Source organism: Dendrobates tinctorius, unplaced genomic scaffold (assembly GCF_039654945.1).
Source record: "Dendrobates tinctorius isolate UK_male_01 unplaced genomic scaffold, ASM3965494v1 ptg000250l, whole genome shotgun sequence".
NCBI lineage: Eukaryota > Metazoa > Chordata > Amphibia > Anura > Dendrobatidae > Dendrobates > Dendrobates tinctorius.
In genome coordinates, this window is record NW_027361917.1 from 20881888 (window position 1) to 20896167 (window position 14280).

The following is a 14280-nucleotide window of genomic DNA, read 5'->3' on the forward strand; positions in this document are numbered from 1 at the left end:
TGCACCTAACTAAACGACGAGGGGATTGTAACTAAGCTCATGTGTAAAATACGCCAAAAAATTGCCCAGCATCAGGTTTTTTGGCAAAAAATTTCTAAAGGTAAGCCAATTAGTACGTAGTGTAAAGTCAGATAAAAGGGCTCGTGCATTATCTGTCCGAGCGCGATCAGACAAAACATCAGATCATACTTGGACCAATGTTATGCTATGAGGTCATTCAAATGTCTGAGTTTTTTCCTTGGACAGAGCTGGTCCAAGGAAAAAAATTGCAGCATGCACAAGTTTGATCTAATATTCCGATCGCACTAAACTATACAACTCAATCAGTCCGTGGCAAACATCGGACTGCGCTACGATGACATCAGAGTACAGTGCGATTTCTGTGCACTCATTGAATGGAGAAGATGGTGTAAGGCAGCGGTAGCACCATACGCAGTGAAGAGGCAGTGACCCACAAAGTTCAAACATAAAAGTCTCTTTAATGTGTTATCTTCACACAGAAAAGGTTCTAATCCACGCAAATGTATATAACTTCAGGGCATATTATCAGTGTTCAATTCACACCAGTTCATAGCACACGGCATCCTTTAGATTGCAGTCACTACACACGCTAGTCCTCCTCTGACTAGTTCCCGTGGGTGTCATGCACCGCTGTATCACAGTCTCTACTCACAGCCGTACACAGTCCTCAATATCCTCCGGGACGCAGCCGGGCACCATATCCATCTATTTGCAGTCCTTTATTCGGGCACAGGATATCCACTTCCAGTTCACCTCCGGGCACAGGACATCCACCTCCGAGACCAGTCACTGTGGACATCAGCACCACTCTGTATGCTGTGGGTGCCAGGCCTATTGGCTCCGCTCTGTCCTGTGCTCTGCACACCAACTGCTCTGCACAGCAACAAGCACCAAATCACTCTGGCTCTGACACACCTGAGACTCACTCAGAACTCAATAACCCTTTCCTGCAGGGTTTTTAGCATAGCAACCTGTGGCTTTGAGCCACCTGGAAAACCTGGGCATAGAATGGAACAGACTGCAACACTATCATACTGCAATCTGTTTCAAACACAACATCCAGAGCAGATTTTCCGTACTTCTGCCTTGGACACTAACATGTCCAAGATTAACACTTTTATTATCAGTCTACATTGTAGTCACAGTTACGCCCGTAACTGCCATGCACACCTATGGCCTTCATACACCTCTGTGCATATCCTGGGGAGACTACACAGCGACCCCTACCTGTGACATTGGTCACTGCTTCCCTATTGCAAACCAAGCTACGCCTGTGACCGCAATGCATTCCCATAGCCTCAATACGCCTCCCTGCGCATCCTGGAGAGAACATACAGCACCCCCTAGCTGTAGCAGGGGTCACTGCCTCACAATAGAGACTTTTTTCTCCACCTTCTCCTCATTCGAGAGAATCGAAGCTCACTATGATCACACTCTGATTAAAGTTTTTTCAGAGTGTCATTTGCATAATTGGCACTATTCTCTCGGATGAGAGAAACTATGGCCGTCTGCACCTCGCCTAAGTGAAAATCTGTTTATGCTTAAAAAAAAAAAAAATTGTATCCAGTCACGGATGGGTGCCATGACATGAAATAATTCTGAAATCATACCACACCCGATGGACAAAATGGGAACCTGACAGTAGCTTCATGCTGCCCAAGCCAACGGGCAGCATAAATCAGAGCCTGAGTGCATGGAGGGGCGGATGCTCAACATCCACTTCATTCATGGTTTATGGCACTTTCGAAAAGAAAAAATTTATTTTATTGGTTGTTACACTTGCAACTGTTTATCTTTTCCATTGCACCAATTTTGATCATTTTCCTCCAATGCGTTTAATTACCTATAGTATTCTAGGTTATTAAGTCGTCTTGAACACTAGTCCTATAAGAGTGAAAAGGTCAGCAGGTCTATAAATCTCTGCATGGTATTTTTTTTCAATATGGTCTCACAAAGCAGTACTCCTTACTTCAGGACTTCAACCACAAAACAGGTCAAACAAAACAAAAAGGATCATACTACTATTGTATCAACCAGGAGCATATAAATAAAGCCATAGTCATTTGTTATGGGGTATGGGGGAACCTGACCAATATCTTCCCCTCCCCATCTACTTTTCAAAACTACTTCACGAGGTCTCCAATCACAAACGTTTACCAATTCCACTTATATGGTTTAGTCTCCACCAATATTGCAGCACTGTATATTCAAGTACACTTAAAATTCTCAATAAAAAATGACAAAAATAAACAGAAATAAAACCAGGATTAAAAAAAAGTCAACATGTTTTGGGGGATTGTCCATTAACTAAATGAACAGGTGATCCCCAAAGCACATCAACTATTTATCCAGTCTTTATGTTATTTGCTAATGCTGTCATTTTTAAGGGGCGATTGCTGAATCGTGTTGAGGGTTTATCCTGTCTTTATTTTCATACTATTTGTTTTATTTTTATTTGGAAAGTTTAAGTATAAATTAATAAACAGTGATAGCGCTATAAGACTGGAGAAGAGTGATGGTCATGAAAGTGATATAGTCATCATTGTGTAGAGGTTTTGAAACGTGAATCGGAAGGTGGGGGGACATCAGTTCGCCCATTTTTTACGTGCACAGGGGTGGAAGCTGCAGGCCGACTGATTTGAACGGAGTCCAGTTTTGTTATGCGAGTGGCAGGAGATTGTCACTCGCAAAGTGTACGTTTTCCTTTATTCGATGATCCCTTAATTCTATGCATATATAGCTTGGTGCACATTAACCACAGAACAAGATACTTTCTAAATAGTGATTTACAGATGGCACGATATAAGACTGACAAATATAATAACAACTAGATCAATGGTTTACATGAGAACACTTGCAGCGCGGCAGACTCTGCACTATGTGATGATTATACAATGAAGGTTTGGAGTAATGACTTTTTTAGCTGGATGAATCACAGGCGAGGAGGGAGTCCAATAAGTTCAAGTACCGAACAAGTGAGTCAACTATCTAGTAGGTGTCAGGGTGTGAGCCAGACAGTTCCGAATGACAAAAATACAGGCGTTATTTTTAGCACCTTGCCCATGGATTTTTCTTAACTTACAAAGGGGCCTGTTAGTCACGGATTAGTCACAACAAGACCGCCTATTCCAAAAATGTATTTACAACCTTACTGAGAATTTGGGTGCTTTAATAAAAAAAAACACAAATAAATAATAATAATAAATTTCCCTGTGTGTCTTCAAAAACCATAAGACATTACAGAGTGTTTTGCTCCATTGTAGCCCGATAGTAGCCATAGTTTATTTTTTCCACGGGACGATTGTTAATGACCGCTCTCACGAAAGCTAATTATTAGCTTGTACAAAAGTCAACAAGGTAGCGACAAGTGGTCAATTAAACAGTACATTTTACTGCGGAAACACTTTAAAAAACGCAGAACTCATTACTAAATTGTTTTATGAACAATTTCATAATTGGAATTATGGAACTGGCCCCATAGGTTACAGGAATGCTCCAAAAAAACCTGAAATGTAACCATTTCACCAGGGCCAAAAGAAGATTGTGCCAGCAAGATATAGTTGGCCAAATAATGCATTTACTTATCAGCTGCAAACTTAATGCTTACTGTCTATTAAGGCCAGAGAGAAGATACTCCTAAGATGGTAGCGAGTGTAGCTCCTTTAGAAAGTACGGCTTGGGAGACGACCCATTCTACTGAATGCAGTGGGAAACTCTCTAAAGTATGCAATGAAAGGACAACAAAAGGGCCTTCTTAATTACACACACTACTTTTCATCTATCTGTTCACTTGTAAAAAAAAAAAAAAAAAAAAAAATTAATTGAAAAGTGCACAGTGGATGTGACCAAGGACCCTGGGGAAGAATCAAGACAAAAAGCCCAGGCTGCACCTACCACTAAGGCTGGGTTCACACGTAGCGGAATTCCCATGGAAGTTACCGCGAGAATTCCGGAATTCCATTCCGCGGGAAAATCACATTTTAATTTCCCGCGGAAAAACTAGCGATTTGCAAGCGTAATCAGCTTGCAGAATGCTAGCGTTTTCCAAGCGATCTGGAGCATCGCTTGGAGAACTGATTGACAGGTTGGTCACACTCGTCAAATATAGTGTTTGACGAGTGTGACTAAGATCTAATGTTAAAAATAATTAAAAAATAAAAAAATCGTGTTGTCACCTTCCGACGTCCCGCGCAGCGTCCCCAGGCCTCGCGATGTTCCGGCAGGTCCCGTTCCCAGTGATGCATTGCGGCAATGACTTTTGATGATGTCGCGGTCTCGCGAGACAGCGACGTCAGCAAAGTTCATTATCGCAATGCATTACTGGGAACGGGAGCTGCCACGTGTATCGCTGAAGCCTGGGGACGCTGCACGGGACATCGGAAGGTGAATATAACCCGATTTTTTTTATTTTGATTCTATTTTTTACAGGGATATGGTACCCAGAGCCCGGAGGACAGTCTCCTCTCCTCCAGACCGTGGGTACCATCTGCAAATATTCTGCTTACTTTTCGCATGGTGGGCACGGCCACATGCGGAAAGTAAGCAGAACAATGCATTCCTATGTGGGCGGAATTGCCGTGATGCCGCAAAATAATGAGCATGCTGCAGATTTTTCCGCGATGCGATTCCGCCGCGGGAATATCCGCAGCATTAGCACAGCATTGCGGAATCCCATAGGATTGCATGGGATGCTTCTTTTTTGCGTTTTCGCGGCAAAATCGTGTGTTAAAAAACACAGCGAAACCGCGAAAAAAAAGCAACGTGTGAACGCAGCCTTAAGGTCCAACACTGTTCTTTAAGCATCTTTCAATCACCAAAAAGTCCAGAAAGGACCTGGTTTCTAGTCTGGTGGGGGCAGCTCTATGGAATAAGTGTCAACATTCCAATGAGAAATTTTCCTGTGGGAGACTGATAATTGCAGTCTTGTATGGGGTGTTGGTGTGAATAATAATTTGCCTGATGGATGTGAAAATGTTGAACTATTCCACCTCTTCTATACCCATCTGTCATCTCCAGGACAGAGGAGCTGAGAATATTTTTCAACGGACATATAACTTTGGATAAGCATTGCTCCAGTGCTTCAGATCTAAAGGTCTTATCTAAACTGCCAAGATGGTGACTTGCAGGAAACTCAGGGATGTAGTGAGAGCAGCTCCTGGACCTACAGCTGGTTGACTTTATAATCACCTGTTTTATTGACGTACAATAAAAAATTATATTGTGGTACCATGTTAGTTTTCTGGTTAGACAATTAACACTGACAGTCTGCTCTCCTAATCTACCAGTCTCACACGGGTAACGCTCCCTTCATTTAGGATTCTAAGGGAAATCAGTGTCTGCCCAATCAAATGTAAAAGGCTCATTTACATATTGAGAAAGACATGGATTCTCTGGAACAAGACATCAGATCCCTTATAGAAAGACATCAGTTTATTCAGCTTCTTATGGCCTATTTGCCAAAATAGACGGGGTTAGAAAAGTTGATCCTACTGACAGATTCCTTAAAGACAGCATTTTGTGCTTAGTTGGGTTATCTTTGTCTACTAGTTTGATGATCTGAGGGTGTGTGCACACGTTGCGGATTATGCTGCGGATTTGGCTGAATCTGCAGGTACAATGACCTGCGTTTTACCTGTGGATTTTCTGCAGAATTTGTGTGGATTTCGCCTGCGTTTTTACACCTGCGGATTCCTATAATGGAAGGGGTGTAAAAACGCAGCGGATTCCGCAAAATTGGCATGCTACGGAAAAAAACCACAGCAAATCTGCGTGGAATTTTCCGCAGCATGTGCACTGCGCATTTGGTTTTCCATAGGTTTACATGGTACTGTACATCGCATGGAAATCCGCTGCGGATCCGCAGCCAAATCCGCAACATGTGCACATACCCTGAAACATTCACATGTGACAAATATGCAAAATCAGAAGGTGACAAATACTTTATTAGCAGTGATGAGTGAGTGTGCTTGGATAAGGTGTTATCCGAGCATGCTGGAGTGCTAATAGATTATGTTTGGCGTCAACGAAAACTCTGTTCGAGTCCCTGTGGCTGCTTGTCACACAGCTGCAACACATGTAGGGATTGCCTAACAAACAGGTATTCCCTGCATGTGTTGTGGCTGTCGAGCAGCCACGAGACAAACAGCTGCAAGGACTCGAACATAAAGCATCTTCGGCGTGCTTGAAAACTATTAGCACGCAAGCATGCACAGATAACACCTTATTCAAGCATGCTCACTCATCACTATTTATTACACAGGTCAACGAAAAAAATTTTTTTTTCTGGTGTCCAAAATATTTTAATGAATTTGGGGTATTTTTGGGGTGCTGATTCTGAATATGTCATCAGTTTTGCCAGATTGGCTCAAGTTTTTGAGATTTTTGGTATCTTATTTATAGCACTTGTTGGTAAATGCGACGCATCATCTCATTAATTTCTTTGGATTAGTACTTGAACTGAGCAGTTCTCAATATAGTTTTGTGTTAATTAGTGTTCTAAAAGTTTGTTCATAGCTTGATTTTTGCACTAACTTTATGTTGTTGTCTGTTTTCCAGTGAAAAGCATGAACTCATCATGAAGAAGTTGTCTTAACGATCCAGACTCATTCTGTTACATTTGTGGTGAATATACACTGCCAAAACATAGAAGAAACATAACACACTTCGTAAAAAAAGTGTATTTTGCCTATTTTGGGGTTATGCTTGGGGACCAAGACAAGTTTTGGGCACCACACATAGTGTGCAAAGCATGTATCGAATTATTACGAAAATGGAGCAAAGGACAAAGAAAAAGCTTCAAATTTGGTGTTCCAATGGTGTGGAGAGAGCCAAAAAATCATCATGATGACTGTTATTTCTGTGCAGTGCAAGTGCAAGGATTCAATAAGCATAAGAAACGAAAATGGGAGTAACATGGAATCTGCAAGAAGGCCTGTCCCTCATTGTGAAGATGTGCCTGTACCTGTGTTTACCATAAATAACAGTCATCATGATGATTTTTTGGCTCTCTCCACACCATTGGAACACCAAATTTGAAGCTTTTTCTTTGTCCTTTGCTCCATTTTCGTAATAATTCGATACATGCTTTGCACACTATGTGTGGTGCCCAAAACTTGTCTTGGTCCCCAAGCATAACCCCAAAATAGGCAAAATACACTTTTTTTACGAAGTCTGTTATGTTTCTTCTATGTTTTGGCAGTGTGTATTCACCACAAATGTAACAGAATGAGTCTGGATCGTTAAGACAACTTCTTCTTGATGAGTTCATGCTTTTCACTGGAAAACAGACAACATAAAGTTAGTGCAAAAATCAAGCTATGAACAAACTTTTAGAACACTAATTAACACAAAACTATATTGAGAACTGCTCAGTTCAAGTACTAATCCAAAGAAATTAATGAGATGATGCGTCGCATTTACCAACAAGTGCTATAAATAAGATACCAAAAATCTCAAAAACTTGAGCCAATCTGGCAAAACTGATGACATATTCAGAATCAGCACCCCAAAAATACCCTAAATTCGATGAAATATCTTTGGCACCAAAAATGCTGTTGACCAGTGTTATCATTAGCCACCTGAGAAGAATTGTAAACTTTCTCTGGGAGACAAACACTGTTTTCTAATTGCCCCTGCAGCTTCCAAGAAAAAAATAGTTAATTAAAATAATGGAATACTTTAAAGAAAGCCTAAAATTCATCATGATAAGCCCAAAGATGGTGACATAATTTAATAGTAAAAATGTACTTTAACTGTATGGAGATCAGGTTACCAAACTTGTACATCAGACAGCAGAATTGAGAGAAACAGGTGAAAGTCACAACAGGTACAAGTCACAACAGGTGTAAGCCACAACAGGTGTAAGCCACAACAGGTGTAAGTCACATCGGGTGTAAGCCACATCGGGTGTAAGCCACATCGGGTGTAAGCCACATCGGGTATAAGCCACATCGGGTGTAAGCCACATCAGGTGTAAGCCACATCAGGTGTAAGCCACATCAGGTGTAAGCCACAACAGGTGTAAGCCACATCGGGTGTAAGTCACATCGGGTATAAGTCACATCGGGTGTAAGCCACAACAGGTGTAAGCCACATCAGGTGTAAGCCACATCAGGTGTAAGCCACAACAGGTGTAAGCCACAACAGGTGTAAGCCACAACAGGTGTAAGCCACATCGGGTGTAAGCCACATCGGGTGTAAGCCACATCGGGTGTAAGCCACATCGGGTATAAGTCACATCGGGTGTAAGCCACATCGGGTGTAAGCCACATCAGGTGTAAGCCACATCAGGTGTAAGCCACAACAGGTGTAAGTCACATCGGGTGTAAGCCACATCGGGTGTAAGTCACATCGGGTGTAAGTCACATCGGTTGTAAGTCACATCGGGTGTAAGTCACATCGGGTGTAAGCCACAGCGGGTGTAAGCCACAGCGGGTGTAAGCCACAGCGGGTGTAAGTCACATAGGGTGTAAGTCACATAGGGTGTAAGTCACATAGGGTGTAAGCCACAACAGGTGTGAGCCACAACAGGTGTGAGCCACATCGGGTGTGAGCCACATAGGGTGTGAGTCACATAGGGTGTGAGTCACATAGGGTGTGAGTCACATAGGGTGTGAGTCACATAGGGTGTGAGTCACATCGGGTGTAAGCCAAAACAAGTGTAATTCACATCAGGTGTAAGCCACATAGGGTGTAAGCCACATAGAGTGTAAGCCACATAGAGTGTAAATCACATCAGGTGTAAGCCAAAACAGGTGTAAGCCACATCAGGTGTAAGCCACATCGGTTGTAAGTCACATAGGGTGTAAGTCACATAGGGTGTAAGCCACATCGGTTGTAAGTCACATAGGGTGTATGTCACATCAGGTGTAAGCCACATCAGGTGTAAGCCACATCAGGTGTAAGCCAAAACAGGTGTAAGCCAAAACAGGTGTAAGACACATCAGGTGTAAGACACATCAGGTGTAAGACCATAAATAACCAATGATACAATGACTACTTACAGCATAGCACCATCTGCCTAAGAGGTAGTATTGAAGAGGCTCTTCTGGATGGAGTTGTATTGCTTTGTCCAAATGCTCCTGAAATGTGAACATCATTCATTTATAAAATTAACAGGTGATTATCATAACTTATCAATTTTGCTAAACCTATTTTGGATGTCTGGAGTCCTTTGCTCTAACATGACAAATACTCAATTATTGTCAAATAATGTTTTTCCCTATTTCATTTACAGAAATGGCCCTGCCTTGTACATTTATATGACCATGATTCTGGTCTGTTTGTGCATTATGTTACATTCAGAGCATATCCTTTTTTGGAGCAGATATGTTTCAGAATAAAAGAAAAAGCTTAAAAAAAAGCTTAAAAAAAAGAAAGTTTCATCTCTATTGAAAAATGAGTTGCTATTCAGGCTTTTAATCAGTTCTTATTATCTTCAGATTTTTAAAAAACATCAAGCAGTTAAAGGGTTTCAATCAGCAAATTTTTGCTATTTAGTCTGAGAGCAGCATGAGGTAGCAGCTGAGAAACAGCTTTCAGCAATATGTCACTTATTAGGCTGTGTGTGTTTCAATACAATGAGGGTTTTGTCAGTAGGAGATTATCGCTGCCAGACTTGTTGCCTGTCGCTGCATTCTGGTCCAACTCCGCCATGCTATTGATTAGCAGTTTACTGTCAATATACAATGTACACAGAACACTGCTAATCAGGGGTGTAGACATAATTAGCTTTCTGAGCTCTGCTACATCTACAAACTCTGATTGTGTCACAGCTGCTACACCAAATACACTAAGTGATACATTGCTGGAATCAGTGACTTTTTCCTACATTGGGCTGTTCTCAGATGAGGTAGCTAAAACCTGGTGACATATTGCTTTTAAAAGAAGTAAGCTGACCATTCTTCAGGTATTTTCCATTATTAAGCCGCTCTATAATTTACAAGTCAACGGCAAGTCAACAAAATGCCTGAATATTTTTGTTAGTGTTTGCAAGCATTTTAAGGCTAGCATTGTATTTATTGCTAGGCTCAAAAACCTTTAAAGTGCACCTACAACCGGTCTTACCTTTTTACTTAAGAAAACAATGGGCAGACACAGACTAAGGAATTTTCTAAATGACACCTATTACTAAAAATGCTGGCAAGTGCTCTACGGGCCGACTGAAGAGCCCAAATTTTAAGCCAAGATTGAGTCCAAACAACCGGGTTGAGGGATCCTGACAGGCAGAGCAGGACCCACAATCCTCCGCATGTTATCGTGAGCGCTTGTATCTTTTTGATACATTCTTTATTAGCCAATTACCGATTGGTAACATCATTGTAGGGGTACAGGGGCCCGCAATTTGTGGCATAACAGCTGGTGTGAAAATACAAGTCCTAGCATGGCCTGAGAGCAGCGCTGTATCAGGGGGCTGTGATTGCATGCTAAGTGTTGTAGTACAGCTGAAGTGACACAGGTTGATGCCTGCAATAGTAAGCGAATGCAGCGATAAGCTATGATAAATGCTGCAACTCAAAATTAATAGGCTACATCTATAAAACTGTGGACTGACGATTAAAAGGCGAATCTAAGCCTCACATGTTCAATCTCCTTTGCAGCAAAAGTTTTCAACAAACCTTGAAGAGATAGCCGTTCTTGATCTTATTCTGTACACTATCAAATTCAGACATGTAGCCGCACATGATCGCATACCTGGAAAACAAAAAATTGAGAATCACATGATCACTGATGCATTTACCAATACATTGCCCATTTGCCAGATGTCCATTTTCTGTATCGGTTTTATTACTCATTTATTAAATAGCTCACTTAAAAATATGCAATGCAATAACTTTTGTGAAACTCTGCCATTAATCCTTCAGCAAGTCTTCATCTCCAGGTGTCAGAGCTGACGTCAGATCCAACAAATTGCACAAAAAATAACAAAAAAAAAAATTGCAAAGACATATTGGTTGAAAATTATTGCTCCCTGATTGTCCTATAAACGTGTGTGGATGACCACCATGTGTTTTCTCAGTACAGAAGGGAAAGAAGTAATTGCCAGACATTAATGGTGCTGTTTATATTCTAGGAAAAGAGAAGCTAGGGGAAATTAAAATCACAAACGTTAGTTTCTTCTATGAGACATGTGGCTATCCTCATGCACATAAGAATTAAGAAAAGCTACTTAAAACTGAAGTATCATCAGATTTTACAATACTAACTGTATTCATTATTAAACAGATTTGTTAAACCCGATGAGGCTGGTGTAATTACTCTGAAAGTCAATATAAAAATAGCGGTATATTCCTATGTGAAAGATGCCCTGCCTGCCTGATACTCTTAGCACTAGCTGGAATCATAAAAAAGTTCATTTTAATTTGAGGATTATGATACAGCCATTCTGACACTGATTTACGCAAACACACCGGTCTCTTCAGATCTAAGAGGTTTAATTTGTGATATATGCAAATCGCATTGTGAAATCTGATGACAGGTCTGTATTAAATTGCAGTGATTTGTGGATCAATATGTTTCACTAGAGTAAGTGCAGAGGCATAGCTAAAGTGGGCAAAGGAAGGAGTCACATCCAGAACGTTAAACTGGCAGAATCAAAAAGCACTATTAGGCTATGTTGTTCACACAAGGCGGTAAAGAAGCTGCAAAAAAGAAAAGCAGATTTTGCTAGCTTTTTGTTGCGTTTCTGTCATGCTACTTTTGTCTCTTCTGCATGCTGATAAAGTTTAGTGGAAAGAAAAAAATCTGATTCTACTTCATTAAGATTGTGGCACAAAAAACGCAGCAAAACACCTGTGTTTTTTCAGCATTTTTTCACCACCCATTACTTTCAATGGGTGAAAAACGCTGAAAGAAGTGACATCCTCTATCTATTACACAGTTTTTCGGTGATTCCTTTTTTTCCCTGTTCATACTGCACACACACACACACACAAATGATACACCATTTGAAAGGTAAACTTGCCCCCTTCAGCAAGAAAATAGCCAAACAAAGCACATATCCACAATGTGATCACAAAATACAGTTTAAACATTCATTTTCATAAACCTGCAGAAAGACACAATGACCTGCAGGTGGCACCACAATACCCCAAAGCACATATGCAAATATAGATGCCCTGCTTTTTCGCTGATTACTTTGCACCACACACACACAAATGATACATCATTTCAAAGGTACACTTGCCCCCTTCAGCAAGAAAAGAGCCATACAAACCACACATCCACAATTTTATCACTAAATACAGTTTAAACATTTATTTTCATAAACCTACAGAAAGACACAATGACCTGCAGGTGGCACCTCAACTGGAAAACATTTGAAAACATTTTTTGGCCTCTACTTATCAAAACAATTTATTGTATTACCAATCTACATATATAAATACCTGTCTGTGTTCATCGTCTCATGAAATACATTTACATTTGACCAGCTTGCTTTTTCTGAAATTGCCTGCACCCCCGACGACCAATGTGTGATAATTTCGCACGGGCCGAGCTAGTTCTACAAAACCAAGCAAAGCACAAAATACTGAGGACAAAAAAAAAAAAAAACCAAGCTGTGTGAATGAGATTTCAGAAATTTTCAGCTGCATCTTACAGTACTAGCAAAGTCGATTTCATAGATTTTTGCTGGTTTTGTAAAATGCAGCTGAAAATTTGCATAAAAAAGCAGCAAAAAAGCAACCTGTGAACACAGCCTAACAACACCGTAGCATAAAAACATGGTAGGTAGGAAGCCCCGTTACAGCTTTTGAATGGTTGTTTAAAAAATGTTGAACGCACTAAACTTTTGAATTTTCTTTAATACTTTGTACGACATGAAAAGTCATGAAATTTTGCAAATCACTTTATTATGGGATTTGGCTTCATTCCTCCTTTTTATGAAAAAAAAGCATGTAATCAGCTTTGCAATCCCAGTCTATTTATATTGATATCTGAATGTAATCATCTGGAGTACAGATGATGGCAGTCTTTCTCACGCACGAGAGAAAAGTGAAATTATTATTTTGATCAGCGTTTGAGCAGAGTGTGGTCCGAGTGTCGATTGTTCTTCTTGCACATGGAGGAAAAAAAAAGTTTCTCCACCTTCTCTCCTATGTGACAGTCTGTCAAAATGTCTTCACGGATCCATAGACCTCCGGATCAAAAATTGGACATGTGTCCGTGGACCACTTAGTTTATGAAAAATAACAGGCATGTGAACAGCCCCATAGACCATCACAGGTACGAGTGCTATCAGTGAAAAACACGGACAGAACTAGTACGTGAAAATCGGACATCGGAATGAGGCCCAACTCTGGGAATACGCTGCTCCAGGAGATGGTTTTGATAAGCACAACACCTAGAGAAGGATGCAGGTGCTGGTCCTTTCACTGCCATCATTTGTACTCCAAAGGAGTACGGTTTTTTATATTAATGCAGGTTATAGCAAACAGACTGGGAAAAAAAGGGGAATAAAAACAAATCCCCTAAAATTATTTTGCAAGTGTCATAAATTTCCATGCTGGATACAACTACTGTATAAAGAATGAAACCTAGAATAGTTATTGTTTTAAGTTCTTCCTTTGGTTAATTGTAAATAACTGCAAACGTTTAACATCAAAATGATAAAAAACATTCAAAACTGTAGCACAAACACAGATACTGAGGAGCCAGGCTAGGTAAGCTCCATACAATAAGAAGGACATCTGCATGTAAACCAGTGTCTTGACCATTGCCCCTGGATCCTTAACACACAGTGTTCTGAATGGCACATTGCTCCCCCAGACAGAGGCAGTCTGTTCCTGCATCTATTCACCGTGTCTCGCCCATGCTAATTTCCCCTCTGAGAACCAAGCAGAGGTCATTCTCTCATATCACAAAACCAACCAATTTTCAGTTGTTCTCTGCTTCGCTGCCAATGCATAAACCATGGCAAGAAGAACGGTGGCAAATTCACCCCCCCGGAATAAGGACTCGCCAAGTCTTCCCCAGACCAGTATGGGATAAACTGTGCTATAGAAAAGTAAAACATCCCCTAAAAAACATCCAAGAACACCACTAATTAGAAGGCTGCAATTAATCTGCCAGTGAAAGGCAATGCCACGGATCCTCGAAAAGTAAACACAGTAGTTGGCCTTGCGTGAGTCTCGGCCAGGCTGTCAAACATAGTGGGGAAGGATGCAGACTGTGATCAAAGGACACGGAAAAGAATCTGGCTAATCTTGCTGGTGCTGCTGTCAGCTGCAGAGGTGGCGTGCAAGAACTTCTCACAAGCAG

At 40.9% G+C, this 14280-nt stretch overlaps 1 protein-coding gene across 1 annotated transcript in view; it reads right to left on the reverse strand.

Moving 5' to 3' along the window:
- LOC141063469 (regulator of microtubule dynamics protein 2-like) overlaps window positions 1–14280 on the reverse strand; it is a 154800-nt gene that overhangs the window by 54347 nt on the left and 86173 nt on the right. Inside the window, exons 6-7 of the mRNA XM_073557512.1 lie at window positions 10638–10713; window positions 9024–9101 (exon numbers count right to left, since the gene is read on the reverse strand). Coding sequence (XP_073413613.1) covers window positions 9024–9101; window positions 10638–10713 — 154 coding nt within the window. The remainder of the gene's footprint in view (window positions 1–9023; window positions 9102–10637; window positions 10714–14280) is intronic.